The 20,298-nt window shown below is 48.4% G+C and overlaps 1 protein-coding gene across 1 annotated transcript in view; it reads left to right on the top strand.

Moving 5' to 3' along the window:
- The window catches only part of LOC149344173 (cytochrome P450 3A9-like), a 119,150-nt gene that overhangs the window by 89,032 nt on the left and 9,820 nt on the right, over positions 1–20,298 (top strand). Inside the window, exons 7-11 of the mRNA XM_089546194.1 lie at positions 3,781–3,911; positions 5,445–5,505; positions 6,054–6,123; positions 14,109–14,217; positions 19,956–20,047. Of these exons, the coding sequence (XP_089402320.1) occupies positions 3,781–3,911; positions 5,445–5,505; positions 6,054–6,123; positions 14,109–14,217; positions 19,956–20,047 (463 nt within the window). The remainder of the gene's footprint in view (positions 1–3,780; positions 3,912–5,444; positions 5,506–6,053; positions 6,124–14,108; positions 14,218–19,955; positions 20,048–20,298) is intronic.

Below are 20,298 nucleotides of genomic sequence, written 5' to 3'. Positions count from 1 at the left end.
GGTTGGTTTCTAAAAGTTAGGTTCTCAGTTTAACGTTGGTCTTGCGCACTTGGTGGAACGAGAGGGCGGGCCTTAGTCTGCCCACTGATGCCACCGACGAAAGTGCCGGTATAACCATCGAGGTAGCCAGAACGTACTTTTTTTCCGCTTATGCATGGCTTAACGCCAATGTGGTTTAATGCAGTGGAGAAGCCGTCTTCACTAAGCAACTACTCTAAGCGGGTGATGGCAATTAACAGGGCTTCGCTAGCAGGCGGTGTTTTGCGAGGACCGGGAGTTTTATTTTGATCAATGTTCATCGACAATGTTGTCCTCGATGTTCCAAAGGAGGCCTCTGATGATTGGGTGCTACGATGACACACTGCAGGAACGGCCTAGACAACGTCGTCGGAGAGTATACAGTAATATACAGCACAATGAACTCACAACTTCTTTACGAATTGGCAAAGTGGTCGCTATCATCAGAACGTCAAGCCGGAGCTCGCTCTTCACGTCGCCCTGTCCGCGTGACAGACCTAAGAAGCGTAAAGAGTAGCGGTTCCTTGTATTCCGGAGCAGCGCCAGCGTCGAGCGTGGCCTTGACCGCACTATCATCCATCACATAACCAAGAACCGAGCACTTCCGGCGCCAAAAGATCCCTTACCAATAGGGCGCCGGCGCCCAAGATGTTCTTTACTCGTAAGCACCATGTGCATTCCACGAATTCGCTTCACCACAGTTACAACGCACTCACACGATAGGACAGCGACAACCGAACAGGAGCCAGCACGCAGCCTTGGACTGCGCGTACTGCACTCTCCGTGCGCGCCCCCCCCCCCCCCCTTCCCTCCCACCTTGGTTCCCGTCTCTCAGACGCCTGGTCCTCGTCACGCAATGTACTGGTCAGCGTTCACATTTCACCTCTCTCTCCAAGAACGAGGGGCCTCGTGTAGGCTGTGCCTTGGGGGAAGGAAGAGTGACCTTCCAGAGCCGTGACTTTTCACACTAGGCTAACCGCCATTCCTGCAGCTTGCAGCGTCTGTTTTAAAAAAAAAAACCATTCGGAATGCGCCGGGGTGGGGCCTGCACAATGAGCTCTAAAAAATATCTACAAGAAGCACTGAGCTAACGGCGTCCGGGTATGTGCTGTTTTGTGACACTGTGCACAGGGATCCATCAATTTGGCCGCTGGGGCCTCGTGGTCTGCTAACGCGTGTAAAGTAGCGGAGCAATGCCTGGAAACACACAAATGCGCTACTTAATCCATACCTCCACCTCCCCGTGGCCCTGTCTTCCGAAATCCGTTAATGTCTCCTTTGTCTGAGTGTGACTCCTATCAATAGCCAGTTTGTTATGAAGTGTATGTTAAACAATACTGGCCTTTTTAGGTTGAGACCGACTTTTTAAAATAGAGTTCGGCGTACTTTTATCGATTTTTTTTCTGCTGAAACCGAAAGGTTCAATCCGTACTTATGCATTTCACAGAAGCCAACAGTCAGGAAAACCTGTGAAAGCTTATGGAGATATTTGTTCCTGTTTTAATTTGTGCTGTTGATCAGCCAAAAATTATTAGTATCATGACTTCTTACCTGAGAAATACTTCATTTGAAAGTAGAAGGAAAAACTGCTACATACCTCCAGTGGGATCCGAACCCACAAGATCCGCATTTCGTGTACTGCGCTGAACCAACGGAGCAATGGTGGCTTCTGTCTACCCTTCTACTTTCGAGTGCATTCACGTTGCACGTAGCCTAACCTCAAGAGCGTTCAGCAGCGCCACCCTCGTGCCTAGGTCGGCAGCGCCTAGGTCGGTAGCAACCTCCTCTATGCTTCCTTCTTGGATTTTGCTGATTGCGGCTCTTTTCAAAAGTATCATCTTCGGGTAGGTCACATCAGCCTCAGCATTCCGCAGTGAAAGGCGGAAAAATCAAAACGAACAGCCATAAAGGAAAGAAAGACCACAACAATATGCGTTACACAGTATCAAAAGTTCATCATGGCAAGGCCATAAAAAAATATTTTAGTTCATGTTTTAAAATACCCAAACATGACGAACGCTTATGTAAGTAGGAAGCTGATTCCACCGAAATAATGCAGAAAAAAACGCATATTTTTTGCCGCAACTAAACTAGTACCTGCTGTTGGGAGCAAATAATTGTTATTAGCGGAGAATCTTGTTAAAGTCTTATTTGTGAGGTGGAAGTGTCAAACGAACTGAATAGCACAGGATTCTTAACGGCTTTAAAAAGGATGATTGAACGTTTGTATTTCACCAAAAAGCGATCTGGCAGTATGCGATCATCATAAATTAGAAATGCACTGCTGCGGTCTGAGCTGAGACTTATGGTGCAGCTGGCTTGATTTTCTGCGCGTTGTAAGAAAGCTAAACGAGTTTCATAGGTGTTACCCCATCAATTCAATATGTAATGGGGCTATGTATGAAAGCAAAATTCAGGGAAAAATGTTTCTTCTGAAAAAATAATGTACAGCTTTTAGTAGCATGTGAATGCCATTTGAACATTTTCGTTTTAGGTACGCTATATATTTTGTGAGTTCAAATGAAAATCGAATACAACCTAAACAAATGTTCATTGGTTAACGGCTTGTATAGATCAGAAGACATGTTAATTCCAGGATTGTGTAGCAGAGTCTTGTGATTTTTGTGAAGGCAATTTATGTTGTTTTCGAATTATCTATTGACAGTATTGACAACGAATTATTTGTTCACAGTTACGACGGCACAGGAGAAGGCTGTTGTTACTCTCAATGATAAATTTCTAGTTTAAAGAATTCAGTCTTGAGTCAATGGTTTGTATCGCGATAACGCCGGGTAAAAAAGGGCGTGTGAATAAGCGATGCAGTCGGGCAAGTCTTTAACTTAAGCCAGGAATAAAAGTGGTCCTAGTATACACACCTCGAGGAGTGCATTTATGCATGATAAAAAAAAAACCCGAAAGCACGTTAGAGATACAAGCTGCTTCTTGTCGTTCAGATAAGTGGCTATTAATAAGGTAATTCCAGACCTGCAGTGTTAATTCATTTAAGGTTAGTTCATAAAATAAATTTGTTTTTTGAGTCAAATGCCTCAGTTAACTAAAAAAATACCGAACCAGCAAAACTTCCCTTATCGTAGCGGTTTTAATTTTACTAACAAAAGACAGTAGAGGAAGATTACCAGAAAATTCTGATAGGAATCTGAATGGTGAGGTGATAAAATGCTGAACGTTGACAAGTACTTACTCAACCACGGTTAAAATATTTCTAATCTATCTAGCTAAAGGACGATATGGGACGATAGTTGGAAACGGAAGTCCTATCTCTTTTCTTAGAAGTAGGTATAATCATAGCTTTCTTTAATGAGACTGGAAATACGTAAGTTTTAATAAATAAGGTCATTATGGTAGAGGCCTTTGTGCTTCAATAAACGAAGTTTGGCTGTTGATACTTATGGTAATGAGCTCGGTACTATTTTTCCGGCGGACCTAAGGGCTAGGACCAAACCGCTTTGAGCACCTGCTTACAATGGCACTCACATAGGAGGTGGCAGCCCGGCTTTTAGCGAGTGACATAGGCAGTAGTACCTCGAAAGTCAAATTTCACTGCTGTAGCATAGCATGAATTTATCATGTCCGTCGATGCCCTCTTCCTTCTCGCTTCGTTTCCCAGGTTTTTACTCGTAACTAGGCCTCCGGCGTCAGAATAAAACGTCCAGAATGCCATGAATGCTATTCCATTTAAACTACACTCAGCGCAGGAATTTAAACAAAAATTCTCTTCTTTTTTCTTCACTTTGCGTCTAGACTGCCTGCCGGAACTTAATGTTTTATTCAGGTGGCTAGTGTCTACGGCATCACTTTTTACTGATGGTTTGATTCAGCTTATCCGGACAGTAGTGACACCAATCGTCGAGAACCGCCGCAAATCTGATTCCGTAAGTAGCTTAATGTTTGTACCGCGCTGCATGCTGTCATAAGTTTTAATCGTGCTTTAGGGGCACAAATATGGAAGTAAAAATTTGTGGACTCACAAATGCGCCTTTCATAAGAATTCAGCCTCACTCAGTAATGACCTTAAAACTCAAATTTCTATTACTCCCATTCCAGTATCAGTTTTGTATTTTTTATTGCCATAAAATTGTCGATACACCACGGACCTTGTCTATTCGAAAGCATTCGTTTACATGAAGATAAATCGCAATTATACTTTCAAGATTAGCAATTTACTTTATTCCTGTAAACGACAGATATTTTATTAACCAGCGCACTCCAAGAACTTGTTATGCACTGTGAGTGTCGAACTAAACACAAGGAAAGTAGTTGCAACGGAAGCAAGAAAACGAGAGCTCTGTGAGAGAGACAGAATGTGTGTACATTTTATGAGCGGGCTGTACCGCTGGAGGGAATAAATTTCAAATGGTTACGTGAATCAAACAATGGGGTTGGTTAGTTCAATGAAAAGTGGTTGGCTGATTGAATGAAGTCTTGGAGCGGCCAATAATGTGGTGCCCTCGTTCAAACATAATAAGATGCAGAACAGCCCAGCGAAAGATCCGATCGCCAGGAGTCGGATTCTTGTAGGTTTAGAAACTGGACAGACTATCAGTCGATGCTGAATGTCGTCTCCCGCCTTACGCGAGTGGCATTCCGGATACGTGGGGTGGAGAAGCAAGTATACTCGATATTCATCTCGATTTTCAAAGGCTGCTAGGTTGGAAGGCTGCTTTATCCAGCTTCCACTGCAGCCCCGCCCACCAGAACGTCATCCGGCATCCACCCATCAATCTTCACCAGCGCGATCCACCACCAAACCACCCTCATACGTCCTTTGTAAGGCCTGCACAAATCAGCACAGTAGTGCGACAAGAAAGTGGCGATGGAATCGTATTCAAGGACTCATTTGGCAAAGCAGCTTTCCTCCAGAAAAGCACTATCTACTTGTTTACCTAGATAGAGGCTGCGCTCCCACCCACCGCCATTCACGACCTACCTGCACTCTTCAGAAGAAGAGAAATCTATCTAAAGAGGAGAACTCTAAGAATCTCGAGGTGATCAAGCGATGCTGGCAACTACTCATCAAGCATAGTATTGGGAAGTCGGAGAGCTTGATGTAACGAGTTTTCCATCACAAAAGTCTATAAAGAGAGCTCATTACATAAAAAACTGAAATGTCCTGAAGCGAGAACTAGTCCTTTATATCCTCTAGGGAAGAAAATCCGCCTTTAATATTTTGTTAGCCAAATGTACACAACCGGAACATCAGGACGTGCAGTAGGATGTGTTAACAGTAGTCGGCTGGGTTTTGGATGTTGCTACATTGAAGAAAAAAGAAATGAACTAATGGGAAATTAGGACGTGCCGACAAACGCCTGAACAGCACCAAACTGGACATCTGCATTTTTCTTTATTCAGCGTATAAATTAGCAGAAATAACACTTCATCTCACATTTTTCTCCTCTTCCTTGCAGGGACAGCCGGCTGATCTCTTGCAGCTCCTTCTGAACCGAGAAATCGGCCTCAACAAAGAAGGTCCGAAATCGGCGTAGCCTTCTTATGCTCGTACCCACTTCTTTTAAAATTCTGCATTATCGCACAAGAGGGCACCGTATATATGCTCACATTTTCAATATTTTCTTGTCATTGCTCTCGTTTACCTACACCGTATGGTCCAAGTTAAAAGGCGTTTAACTTCGTGCCGTGTAAGTTAACAACAAGTGATTGTATAGAGCTTCATGCTTGTTATTCTGGCCTCTATTTCTTGAAAGGCTCATATAACGTAACAATTCCTTTCACGCAATCAGTTCAAAACCACTTGTAACTTAGTTCCGCAGTAACTTAGTTCCGCTTATGCGAAGGACTTCAAAGGCCTTTGCATACAAGCAGCTGTGACAACTTTCTAGCACAAAAATCTATAAAAAAAACGCGCGTGCGTGTGCACAGGAAACAGCACCTGCCATACCAGCTCTAAATCGATTGTAAAGAAGTTATGCAGTGCAGCACAGAATCTTACCAGCCCACATTTGTCAGGAAAAGCAAGCAAGAAAAGGTTACGTCTGCTCACGTCTCCTTAATCGCAGGAAACCCGGCTAAGGCTGTCCTATCGCGCGCTGAAGTCTTGTACAACGCTTGCATGTACGTCTTTGCAGGGTGAGTTGGCTACAGTCCTGTAATAAATTATGCCCTCTTGTTGCATTCGCTGTTTGGTGCACCCTGGCGCTCGTCCAGTTTTGTTCATCCTTAGCTTCGAGTTAATTAATTCCTCACCTGCGTTAGCACCTTTACAGCGCGTTTCGCCGAAGATGGATGTCCTGCAATTTTAAAATAGCGTTTTGAGTAACAAGAGCCGGTCGTAAGTAGTATCGATATCAGTTTTTGGAATTTCAAAAGCCCAGTTAACCTCGGCGCTGCAACCCATGAAATTTTGGCTACATCGCAACAGAATACATACGCGCTTTCAAAAAATTTGCAGCATAGCAACCCCTCCTATACAACTAATTCGTTGAAGTAGCCAACATTTCCTGGAGCATCTGCATTTTCTAAATTCTAGAAGCTGATATAGATATTACATGCGGTAGGGCTACACGGCTCTCAATAAAAAAGGTGACTAACAGTAATAGTTCAAAAGTTACCACATTGAAAAGCAGCTCGAAAGACGACGGACGAAAAGAGGCGAGACAAACACAGCGCATCTTGTCGCCTCTTCTAGTTCGTCGTCTTTGGCGCTGTTTTTCAGTATGGCAAATTCATAACCAACTTGCCGACTACTCCGTACTCCAGAGGTTAAAAAGTTAACTTGTCAACATTCATCAACCAGCCTACTAGTTAGCAGGTTTTAGCTGTATTCTAATGTGCTACACTGCTGGAAATTCTATGCCGATAAAGGCATGCTTCTGACTAAAAAAAAACTGTTGTTAAAAATTTCAGGACTTCTTAGATGAAATACCCGAAACTACACGCCTCTGACGGCATACTCGAACCTCTATGAGTCAATCTGACCAGTTGCAAGGCGACGTTGGCGGCCATGCAGTGAGCACTCAAAAACGCCGAAATAACGATGGTAGATCACGATTACGACAGTTTCCCACGTGCAGCTCAAGAGGTTGCTAGTTAAAACACTTAGCGCGAGAACCTCCGTGAATATAGAGTGCGGCGAAGGCATCGGAAAGCGAAGCTGCCTTCTTTGCGTCTTTTGAATCTCACTCGGAACTTTGAGAGCGGTGAAAATATTTTAATACGGCAGCATTAGCAGGGCCATGAAAGCGAAAACAGTTCGCGAGTGTCGGCTTTGGTGTGAAGCCTCCTCCTGCTACGCGGCGTTTGGGGGAATTTGCCTCTCTTTACGCGCCACCTGTCAACCGTAATCCTCTCACCACTCCTCTACCCTCCTCCCCTCCACTTGCGACGGAGAGTATTAAGACGCCGGACGAAGAATGACTCGGCAAATACGAAAATTACTAAGCAGAAAATTACTCAGCTGGCTGCCGCTCTGCGTGCATGTTACCCAGCCTCCCGAAGAACTATGTATGCCAGAATGAGCCGTGAGCGCGTTATTCCTTCTCGCATCGCTCGGGAAGAGCTACCTGTGCCCCACAAGCCCCGCCGGGGACGGTGTTTGAAACAGCCATCTGCCGGTGCAGTGGCGCATCCTTTAACCGCTGCTCCACTGCTCAGGTAGAGTGGTATGAGGATTCGCCGACATCTAACAAGGTGACACATTTTGCGTAGTTGCGTAGCTACAGATGGAATGGCATTATATTTGGAGTTGACTATGTAGTGAAAGACAGCGGACTCACGATTGGAATATAATCAGCACTGCAATAGATTGGCGAGTGAAAGAAGAATTGTAAAGCATTTCCTCCGCATCAGTACAGTTCGTCGCCATTAATTTGTTTTCTGCTGCCTACTATTCTGACAGAAAAGTATGGAACCCATCAGATAAGCTTGGGTCTACGGGCTCTGGGTATTTTAACCTTAATTTTGCCGAGAATGAGATGTTTAAGCATTTCATCCTTTAAAGTGATTCAGGGATGAATCTCAAACTCTGCTTGGGAAACTTAAAGGGTCCCTGAAAGGGGTGTCTGAGGTTGGCAAACAAATAGTTGCATTATGTAGAGCGTAGGCCACTGAACGTTCATGCCGCGTACAATACATCAAAGGCGAGTAGATAATTTATAATACATTTTCAAAAACTACCTCTCCCGAGCCTCGCGGCGACCAGCGGCGGTGAACTTCCGCCCGAATCCGTACTCATTACGTCAGTTTGTACTCTTTACGTCACAAGTGCTGCGCTATGATTGGTTCGCGGTGCCAACGTGAAATCACGCATTTAACAAACTAGAAGCTCTAGATACTTCACACTCTTACTCTTTTCGGAAACATTTCGCATTTCAGCAAGCAGAGTTGTCGTTTATATGCATGTTTACGCAGTTACTGTGTGTTCGGTGTCAGAAATTAGTACTGCACTTCCGGTTTACAATGTTTTCGTCTGCTCGTGCCGCTTGTGTCACTCCGCCGGCGCCGCCGTCGAACCGAATTCCGAATCGAGGTGCGATTTGGAGTCACCGCACTACTGATTTCTGTCGCGACCTCCGTCGCATGCGCAATCGAAATGGACCGGCCGTGCTGTGTCGTTGGTTGCAAAGCCAGGGTTCGGCAAGGTGTTGCCCTTCGGCACTGTCTGCCGAAAGATGGAAGTGAGCGAGCCGTCGTCGTCGTCAGGATTCAGCGCTCGATTTCTGAACGGCGTGTCCTTAAAAGCTTGGCCGACGCGCTGCACCGATCGTCGCTTGCGAACTGCCGCCCCACTACAAGCAGGGAGACACGGAGCGGTGAACATCGCTGCGCCGCCCTACCCAAGCTCCGCTCACAACCGGTGTCGCACTTCGCCGCCGTGCAGCAATGCCTGAGCGCTGCTTGGGATGGTGTACAAATATCACAAGGCAAGATCGCCTTGTTATCAGAAATACTTCTCGAGCAGCGACAAAGCACGCCTGCGTATGTTGCGAGCTTTCGGCAACGGCACCGCTCGCGGGCGCTCAGGGCGACGAGCTCTGCTGCTGCCTGGCTGCCGTGGTCGTCGCTAGGCCTATTGCCTCTTTGGCATCGAAGCTGCAGCGGCCGGCGCTTCGGAAGTCGCCTGAGCTATAATACAAGGCTTACTCTACACATCGCTTTGCAGTCAACAGCATCATCTCACAATAAAATAATAGTATGGTCACTTTCCGCGACTCCTTCTGCAGCGAAGCGAGCGGGCGCCAGGCGAGCCGGACCCCACGTCGGGCCAGCGGCAGCTGCGAGACGGTTGTGGCAAGAAATTTGCTCGTATCACAGTCGTTACCTTTACCAGCAGCTCAGTATCGGTCAGCGATCCTCAAAAATGACACATTTTTCACATTTCTTATCCCAGGGTTTATTATTTACGTCAAGAACACACTTTAGCTCGTTTTTATGTCGCCGGCAGACGGGATCCAGGCTGGCCGGCCGGCCGGCATGCTCGACGTACATCACGTTCGCACAAGAAAATGCAAAACAGCCATGATACCAGCGAGGATGCTTCCTAGATTCGAGCAACGAAAATATGTCTGTGCAAAAGTGGATCTTTCGGCAACGACACCGCCTGCGGCAACGCCGCGCGACGAACTGCACGCTGGTCCCAGGCTGCCCTAGTCGTCGCTAGGCCTATCTGGTTTCGCATTGAAACCGCAGCTGACGGCGCTTCGGAAGTTGCCTGCGCTATAATAAAATGCCTACTATTCACATCGCTTTACTGCGAACTCGTCCCATAATAAAAGATATGTTCGATTTCCACAATGCCTTCAGCAACGGAGCTAGCAGACGGTAGGCGAACTGCACCAAGTAGCAGCAGCACCAAATCGGCTGTTGGATGAAATTTGCTTGTATCGCAGTCATCACTTTTACCAGCAACTCGGTATTGGCCAACGATCGTCAGAAATTATGCATTTTTGACATGCATCTATCCAAGGGCTTGCTATGGACGAGAACAAACAATACTAGCGCGTTTTTCAGTCGCCGGTGGCCGGCATCAAGGCTGGCAGGCCGGTCCGGCGTGGCTCGGCCCCGAGCGCCCTGAGCAGCGCGCTGTACGGCATCATGACGCTGCCGCTCTCCGCACTCGTATTGGCTCCCGCTTCCCGTCGTTGCGTTTTCCGCGCGCGGCTTGTCGTAGACATCCAGCAGGTTGGACGCAGGCGACGAGCTGCGATCGGTTGTTACGACGTCGTTCACAACGGCGCGCCGCAGCGAATCGCACACACTTTTCGCACATGTGTCCCCGCCTTAAGGCTGAAATCCCATTTCGGCACTCATCCGCAAAAGTCGTTCCTTCTGCTCGGGGTCTATAGTACGAGAGAAGCCGCAGCGACGGTTGCGAGACACAGGTGAACATAGCAGCTAGACAGCGGGAAAGCGAGCGAGCGAGCGATCGAGCGAAAGAGCGCGTCAACCGGAAGTAAACAAACCGATCTCGTCGATGACGTATTTGTGGGCGGAGCATGGTCCCGGCCTGTAATCTTTATTTTTTTATGGTTCGCTCCGGTGTACGAGTTGAGAGGGAAAAGGCTGGTGGTCATTTTTAATATCCATTACCTCTGGTTCCGCACAAGGTAGATCAAAAATTTTTGCGGTAGGATGATGGATCGTTCAATGTCTATCAATACTTCGACTTCTCTTTGCCTACATGGACACCGTTTCAGGGACCCTTTAAAGGGAGGAAAATCAGGGACAGGCACAAAAATTCACCAATTACCTTCGTCATTCCAGGAAAGGTAGAACACATTACCATAAATATTGGTGCATGGCGAGAAGCGATAGAGTGCGTCTACTTGAGCCATGTAGTGATCGTTGGTCTGAATCATGGCAACGAAATTAACAGCATTGTGAGGTTGGGCTCGAAAGCGCTCGGCGCGCACGCTAATGTTAAGACTATAGTACCTCACCGGCATCCCGGAAATTTATTGTTGGAGGCATTTGGGACGAAAACGTAATCTACGAAGACAATACACGAGTACAGGCGCTGTTCTGCACAAATATGGTACACCAGCTTCCCCAAACATCTGTTCTAACAACTGTTATAGGTGGGCCTTTGTCTCGGCCAGGTTGAGGTCCACGGTCCCGTCTCAAAAGGCGGCTGCTGTGGTGTGACAAGGAGAGACGGGTTTCGAGGATAGGAGTAAACTACGGGTTTACTTTACTTATTTACAGGAGTCTCTGAAAGAAACAAGCACCAGTGAGTGAGAAGAACTCTACTAGCGCACACGCATTCCGGCTGGTTAAATACAACCCGAGATCCCCTGATCCCTAGCCGGGGAAGCTCCGTACCTTAACCATGGCCAATGAGAGTCTCTCAAAACGACTTGGCGAGCCGCCCACCACAGGAGCCGCACCGTTGCCATCTCGAAGCGATTCCGGTGGCGAGGGCTCGTTTTGCCGGCAGCGATGTCGATGCTGTCACAACTTATCAGCTGCTTTGCTGGTGATAGACCTTCAGCATCATGAATAGCAGTACCTCTTGCGCCTGTCTTCGACCATTGTTCACTACAAGTACCATGGCCAGGACCCTGGCTCTTCACGGAGATGATGGGGGATTGCCGCCGTCGTTAGTTCAGGGAAGAGGGAGGTTCGCTTTTCTGATAGGCCACCGACTTTGGCTAAGCCTGCTCTCTGGGAATTCTTTGGCTTCCTCCTTTCGCCTCCACTGTTCCGCAAGGCAGATAAGGTTTCTTCCCCCACCGACGCGATCAGCCCTTAGTGGTCACGCAACGCAGCGTCCGCATTGCCAGTGCTACAGGTGTGCTAACCCTTTCTGCCGGAGACAGCCGCCGCGGTGGCTGTGTAGTTATGGCGCTCGCCAGCTGACCCGGAAGACGCGGATTCCACCCCTGCCACGGCGGTCGCATATCGACGGAGGCGATATGCTCGAGGGTAGTGTGCTGTGCGATGTAAGTGGACGTAACCAGGCGGTCGAAATTATCTGAGGCCCTTCACTGCGGCGTCCAGCATAGCCTGAGTCGTTTTGTGACGTCAGATCACCTAAAACCAAACCAGAACCTTTCTCTCGGAAACAAAAGGAAGACGCTTCAGCTGTCGACGCCGCCGCCATTGCGCCGCGCACGATGTTGACGCCATGCTAACGCCGATCTAAAGACGCGTCTGCTGAGAGCTCATGGGAGGTCCCGCGCAAATAACCCTCCCAGGATTGGGAACTGAATTCTGCCATGGTTCACCAATGCAGCTGCATTGTGGAGGCTAGCGAAAAGTCTGCAGGTTAAAGTGTAGACAGGACATCGGGCTACGGAAACAATACTACGAGTAAAGTTGAGAAATGAAATCCAGGGCTTAACGAAAACCCTTCTTGTCGGGCATAATTGCGGCTGAAAGGCCTCAAGCCCCAGCACTTTATAAAATGTAAAGAGGTTTTTGGCTCCAGTACGAACGCCATTTTTACAAATGTTATGAACATGGTTTCCGTAGCGGTGCCAAATGGCTTTTATACTCAGATGGGAAGTCAGCGCTTCAAGTATTTACATCAACATCATCAGACCTGAGAAGCAGCGCGCAGATTTCACAACACGTGTTGAGGAATATAGTTCAAAGGAAGAACCAGTTTGACCAGGCTACAAAACGAGCGGAACACAAAACCGAGATTTCTTAAAGCAACCGACCGGATACTAAAATGACGAAAGTCGCAATCGGGGCCGACAGAGAATCTGGTGCAGTGATTCCGAGTTCAGTGGCAAAGAGGATTCTCGGTTGCCACAAGAGATGGTAAAGTTTAGAGACCACGACACCCCGCAACAACTCTCTGGGGCAGAAGATGAGAAGCTAAATAGAGGAAAACACGCCCTCTACCTTCTCAGCGGAGCATGGCCCCCGCTTGCAATTATTAATTTTCTTTTAAAGCATAACATGTTATCAGTATTACTTATTTTAAATTGGAGTTCTAGCATAAGTGACAAACTTTACCGTTAAAAGGTAAGAAAACTGATGTCCAATGCGCGCAGTTAGGTGAAATGCGAATTAGGTGTGCTAGCAGTTCGGTTTTCCTTTCGCTTTCGGGGTTCAGTTTGGTTTATTCGGATTTCACGTCCCAACGCTACTGAGGCGATGAGGGACGCCGTAGTGAAGGGCTGCAGAAATTTCGACCACCTGGGGTTCATTAACGTGCACTGACATCGAATATTACACGAGCCTCTAGAATTTCGCCTCCATCAAAATTCGACCGTCGCGGCCGGGATCGAACCCGCGTCCTTCGGTTCTGCAGCCGAGCGCCATAACCATTGAGCCATCGTGACGGCACTTTCGGTGTTCAGATCCAGTGCTGACGGATAGCAGTTGTTCGGATAGCGATAATGGCTTAATGTCCATATATGCGGAATTTGTCACTATCTCCATTCATAGCTCCCTGGGAGTCTTTCTATCACTCCTAGCGCAGTGGTGCAGCGGTTAAGAGATCTGCCATTGCTCATATATGGCTGGCACTACCATCCGTGGGTCTTGAATTGCTTCGGTTGTGTTGCGGCCCAGATTGTTCTTCCCGAAAAGCATCTCGTGATTAAATGTGCTGTCGCCTTCCTCGGTGGTCAGGTTGCTAGGCATATATATATATATATAGCAAACAAGGGAAGGAGAATGAGGGGCTAGTTATCAATATGAAAGAAGCCAACAGCCACAGAAACCAAAGGACACAGGGGATTTCTTAATTCATTTATTTGTTCGATTTCGAATATTACTAAATATGTTGTCGCTTAAACCTAATTGATTAGAAAAGCAGAAGAAAAAACGACCATATGCCGTCGGTGGGATCCGAACCCACGACCTCCGAATTAGGCGTCTGGTGCTCTACCGCTTAGCTACGGCGACGGCTGTCAGATCTTCTGCTTTAGGGGGAATTTATGTTTACAAATAACCTCGGTGCATGTGGCAACGACCGTCCTGGATAGCCACTGAGGGTATGGGTAACGGGTTAACGCGATAGTAAAACACCTATTTCATTTCCTGTAGTTTATGGCACAAAGAAGGTTCGGGCGCCGGTCCTGCTGCGGCTTCTTTTTTCTTACGCTGGCTTAATTAGTCTTCGTCATTTCTGGAGCTGCAATGTAGTCCCTAATTTTCAGGTTGGATGGCACAATCCATGCAATAGCGGCGGCTCTCTATATGCTGGCCTTGAATCAGGGCGCGCAAGAGAGCCTTCGAAAGGAAATTCGGGCCGCCTTGGACAAAGAGGTAACTTCTCTCTCCTAGTATAGGGACTGCTGCTTATGGCGCACTTTCCTTCGCCAGTCACGCCTAGCACTTCCCAGCTCTTCTTTGCACCCAGAGTAAGGGAAAACACGGCGCAAGAGGAGAGCCACCAAGCGCTACCTTCGTCGTCTTCGAGAGGGGCAGGCTCTCATCCGAGGTCACGTGGCTATTCTCTGCATGTACGCGGAACCTCACGCTTCGTGCAGTCAGTCAGAGCAGGCTTATCCTAAAATCAGATTAACGCCTCGGGAGGGTAGTGCAGCCTTTTTCATTACTGTGTGTGAGGCGGGATCGCATACCTTTGCATACTTTTCGTTGCATACCTTTAATCGTTGCATACCTTTAATTAGATCCCTGAAAGTCTAAAGGGAAGTAGGCTGTCCTCTAGGTCGCTACCTTTTATAAAAGGGACTGGGCTGTCCTAAAGCAGACTTCCTTTCCATAAAAGGAAGCGCGCTAGAGAACTACTTGCTCACTCTTCACTCCTTTCTGTTTCGAGTGTACAGCTGCAACGGAAAAAGATTAGCACAAGTGACTCATGACCGGAGCGGAAAAATTGCGAGATGCGGCGCTATTGTAGCCGTATGCGCAGATAGCGAGAGTGCCTGGCACATTCCACTTTCCAAAGTGGGGGTGGCCGACAGAAAGCAGCCCATCTGTGAGGACTCTGTGAGATGATTGCAGGTCTTATTTTCAACAAACACCAAAGTACAAACAATAAACGAGGCGGCTTTTAACGGAAAGGAAACCAATTACAATATGAGCGAGAAGAAAGGAAAGGAGCAAGAGAACAACACAACAATACACGGGAAAAACACACGGGGGAACAGAACAAAGTGCTTATGATAAATGCAGGAAAAAGAGTCAAAGAGGAAAGTTCACACTACTTGTCTTATTCGAGCAACGAGCGGGGAGGACTGGCTGGGTGTCGGGCAGTCAAGGAGTCTCTTGGCGTTCCAACGTCGATGAAACGCTACCGCAGCGTCAGCGTTCGTGGGCTCCCGGCACGGTTCCCAGGCCTGGTATCCCGGAAAAGGTCACGTAGGCGCCAGAGGCGGCCTGTGTGGAGCAGCTGACGGGGGGTCGGAGAAGAGTGGCGCCTGGGCCTGGTGGTTGAGGCTCTCGACGATGGATGTCCAGGTCTGGTGGCCCGGACGTCTGCGGCTAAGGCCCAAGCCCGTAACTCGGGGAGCCAGCAGAACTCGTCCACGTCCGTCGTCCACCGCGCTCTTCTCTTCTCTGCCACGTAATCCTGTTCGACCTCTCCCGGCATACCCCTCAGCACGCGCTCCTCGTGCTTTGTCTTCTCCTCACGAACGCCGCTGGGTGGCGCTATCTCCTTACAGAAGGCCCCCTCTTCGGAAGTTTTTTCCAAGGGAAAGAACTCAACTTCAGGAGAGCGACACCAGACGCGTTCGACGATCGCAACACAGAACACCGCACCACAGCGCGCACACTACACACCACACACAATACGACGGTCGTCAATGTTCGAAGCGTTCACAGACCTTCACACACACAGCACAGAGAGCACATGGAAAGTCAACGTAAAGCGTCCATAGAGGGCGAAGAAACACGGAAGGCATAAAAAGTAGATAGCCGACACTCAAAAACAAACATGAACAAACAAAAACAATTCCAACAAGAACAGGTGTGGGCTACATTCTTCCGTATTCCATTGTTCACATCAAACCACCTCACCGTCGCGAGAACTTTTCCGGCTAGTACTTCCGTTTTCCTTTGTGAAACCGTTTTCTCCAAACCGACCTCGGTTTCCACCATGATTTTACATGTTCCCGTCCTATGATGTTATTCACTCTGTTCTCCCTTGCCTTCGACACAGTCTGCTGACACATATCACACGATCTGACATAACTCTTAATGTCAGCCTGTACACCGGGCCAGTAAAACTCAGTGAGCACCCTAGCTATTGTTTGCCGTATTCCATGATGGACGGATAATGCACTCTTATGTGCCAACTTAAGAACTTGCGTGCGTAAGCCCTTCGGTACCACCGCTTGCTCAACGACTTGGCCGGGACACACTTGGTACGACCGGAAAAGAACACCGTCATCTGTATCAAAGGAGTGGGCGGTCTGTCCCTTACCACGAAATATTTGCCCCAACTTCCTGCGACACACCTCTAAGCTCGGGTCTTCTTCCTGTTTGAGGCGAAACTCCGGCCGTGACAAGTGGAGTGTGTTCAGAGTGGGGCTTTTACTACTCTCTGAAACCTTTGCTGTCACCATAAGGGAAGGAACATCGACCGCACCCGTCATGGCAAGGGAAACTGCCTGATCAGTGAGAACTGGCGGGTCAACCGGGAATGGAGGTTTAGCGCCAGGGACATTGCCTATTATGATGTCGTACAGGGGTGTAGATAAACAGCGCGCGATGGCCTTACCCGAGAAATATGGAGAAGAAATCACCACCTCCGCTTCCGGAACTTCTACACGGGTCCCATTGGCCAAGAATAATGTAGCCTTTTTCCCTGTTAGTGCCGCTGGCGGTACAAGAGACTCACGCACAACAATACCGGTGCTGCCCGTATCCCGTAATACCGAACCATGCTGGCCGAACACCTCACCGTGCGCCACGGGCATAGCAGTTTCCACCGGGTTGGAAGGACAGACCATCTCCCCCAACTGGCCCTCTACGCGCGTTACCACTGCAGTGCTATCGGGATGTGAATATCGAGGTGTCATGCAACAGGCGGACTCCTCACGGTCTCCTGGCCTCTTGGCTTTGCACGACTGGGCATCATGTCCTACCTCGCGGCACCAGGTGCAATACGATTGCTTCGGCTTCGTCCGACAATCCGCCGCCTTGTGCCCAGTCTTCTCGCAAAGAAAACACCGCAGGCGAGATTGTGAACCTGGAACCTCGTCCTTGGCTTTATTCATCGTATGCTCCCCCTGTTCTTTGAAGAACAACAAGTTATTTTGCCGCTGTGCTTCAAGAAAATGATCGGCAGCCTCCGCCAGCTTGGCAACTGTCTTGCCCTCCCGCTCACGTAAGAAAAGGGCTAAACGAGAATGACAGTTGTTCAGAAATTGTTCGCTCACGACCATCTCGCGAACCACCTCAAAAGTGCGGCCTTCACCCCGCATCTCGACCCAACGGTCAAAGAAGCTAAACAACCTGGCAGCATATTGCGAGGCCGTTTCTCCATCCTGGGGCTTGCTCTGGCGAAACTTCTCTCGGTAACCTTCCGCGGTGAACCTAAACCTCTGAAGCAAGGCAAGCTTCGCTTTGTCATAGTCCACGGAATCCTCAGGCGAGAGCCGACCGAAGACCCTAAGTGCTTCGCCACCAAGGCACAAGCTCAACGCCGTTGCCCACTTTTCTTTTGGCCAACCCTGCCCCGTGGCCACATGCTCAAATCTCTTTAAGTAGGCATCGAGGTCATCCCGCGCTTCATTGAACTGTGGTATGAGGCTGTGCGGGTTAATGGAGCTGGCCGATGAGACGCTACGTTCTCCACGGTCACTCGGAGGATTTGCGCCACCCTCCTTGAGCCTTATTTGTAGCTGCAAGTTCTGCGCCTCTAACTCCAAACGTTCCTTCGCAGCTTCACGCCCCGTCTCCAAATTCCGTGCCTCTAACTCCAAATTCCGTGCCTCTAACTCCAGCTTCTGCTTCGCAGCCTCACGCTCCGCCTCTAAATTCCGTGCCTCTAATTCCAATTTCTGCTTAGCAGCTTCACGCTCCGCCTCTAAATTCCGTGCCTCTAATTCCAATTTCTGCTTAGCAGCTTCACGCTCCGCGGCTCTCTCTTCCCGTGCCTTACGAAGCTCGTCCTCCACCCACGCTCGTAACTCCGCGCCGCACAAGCCCATGCGCTCGCCTAAAGCAACCAACTCTGAAGCGCTCATATTGTTCCTAAATTAACACAACAGGCAAATAAATAAAAACCGACCTCGTCCTGTCGTAGTGGACGCCAAATTTGTGAGGACTCTGTGAGATGATTGCAGGTCTTATTTTCAACAAACACCAAAGTACAAACAATAAACGAGGCGGCTTTTAACGGAAAGGAAACCAATTACAATATGAGCGAGAAGAAAGGAAAGGAGCAAGAGAACAACACAACAATACACGGGAAAAACACACGGGGGAACAGAACAAAGTGCTTATGATAAATGCAGGAAAAAGAGTCAAAGAGGAAAGTTCACACTACTTGTCTTATTCGAGCAACGAGCGGGGAGGACTGGCTGGGTGTCGGGCAGTCAAGGAGTCTCTTGGCGTTCCAACGTCGATGAAACGCTACCGCAGCGTCAGCGTTCGTGGGCTCCCGGCACGGTTCCCAGGCCTGGTATCCCGGAAAAGGTCACGTAGGCGCCAGAGGCGGCCTGTGTGGAGCAGCTGACGGGGGGTCGGAGAAGAGTGGCGCCTGGGCCTGGTGGTTGAGGCTCTCGACGATGGATGTCCAGGTCTGGTGGCCCGGACGTCTGCGGCTAAGGCCCAAGCCCGTAACTCGGGGAGCCAGCAGAACTCGTCCACGTCCGTCGTCCACCGCGCTCTTCTCTTCTCTGCCACGTAATCCTGTTCGACCTCTCCCGGCATACCCCTCAGCACGCGCTCCTCGTGCTTTGTCTTCTCCTCACGAACGCCGCTGGGTGGCGCTATCTCCTTACACCATCCGAAAGCAGGCACTGCCACACATTACTGTTGACAGTGCATCCCCAGCACATTTTTAAAGGAAAACGGTGATAAAGATAACGTTGCTCGCTACACCAGCGCAAAAAAATAAAAAAAAATAAAACGAGAATATGTGCTTAGCCACCTTAGCACATGGTTTGGCTGATAAGACACCTACAGGCATTCGTTTAAGATGTTGCATTTCTGATGGGCGAATATCTAGGTGGGCTGCTTTCTGCCGGCCACCCCCGCTTTAGGAAATGGAATGTTCCTGGCACTCTCGCTATCGGTGTACTCGGCCACAATAGCGCCGCGTGTCGCGATTTTTTCGCTCCGGTCATGATTCACTTGTGTCATTCTTTTTCCGTTGCAGCTGTACCTAAAAAGAGCCACAGAATCAATTTTTGTTACGAGCTGTAATTTGATGGAGTTTTCACTGTTCATTTGTGGTAGCGTAGAGGTTTCGTGTTCACTGAAATGCGTTGTGTTTTATGTTGCATACATTTAATTAGATCCCTTTTTTTAAACATATGGTCTATGCATGTTTTCTTGGTTGTTTGTGGTGACTGCTTTCGCGTCGATTGGGTGTTGTAACATAAGCGCGCGCTATATTTATGAAATTGGCATTGCTCGCCTGAATCTTAGTCCCCATCACAAGGATGGATCAGGATCCAGGGCCGCAAGATCTCAACGAAGTAAGATACAACCTCTGAAACGATGGCAGTGACCTTTGATCAGGCTAAGGAGGCCATCGCATGGTTAGTCGCAGGAGGCCTTTTGGTTAGAAAATTCGCCTCGTACGCGTGATGTGCTTGGTGGGAGGTGCTAGGCTCGGAAGTTGGACTTGCATTTTCACCTGTGGGTGCCTGGCGGTGGACTTGCGGACGCCGAAGCTCGCGACGCGAAGCTGATTAAACAGGTAAAAACAGCTAGCGCTGTAAAACAGGCAACCCTTAGGCTTGCTCTCGCTTAATTTCGCGATTGAAAAAAAAAAAAAAACGTGCATATCTAGCAATTTTTTCTTTTTTTTTTTGCGGATGCTCGGTACCCACTGCCGGCCTGCCGTTCTTCATGTTCTTCAGCAGGGAAAACTCGACTATCGCACAATAGGACAACTGAAGTACCTCGACATGGTAATGAAAGAGTCTATGCGTCTTTATTACCACAACGTTGGGTGAGTATCTGCTCCTTCTTTGAAATTCATTGTGCAGTACGGAGACCTTCTAGTTAAAAAACGTTAACCCTATTCAAAGTGTTTTTGAATTAGTAATATTGTCTGTTGAGTGCAGAGGCTCTCGGTTAAGCCCACACCGACCAACAATATCCGGCCCATGAAGTAGTGTGTCGTTGCCATTTGGAATGAGCTCAAAGTATTGGCTGCACACTGGGAGAATTTCTCTACTTCAAATTAGTAAACGTTAATTC

This window comes from Amblyomma mixtum, chromosome 5, assembly GCF_055824585.1.
Source record: "Amblyomma mixtum isolate Tamu chromosome 5, ASM5582458v1, whole genome shotgun sequence".
Taxonomy (NCBI): Eukaryota; Metazoa; Arthropoda; class Arachnida; order Ixodida; family Ixodidae; genus Amblyomma; species Amblyomma mixtum.
The sequence above is the reverse complement of the archived record's forward strand: the minus strand, read 5'-3'. Positions and strand labels throughout refer to the sequence as shown.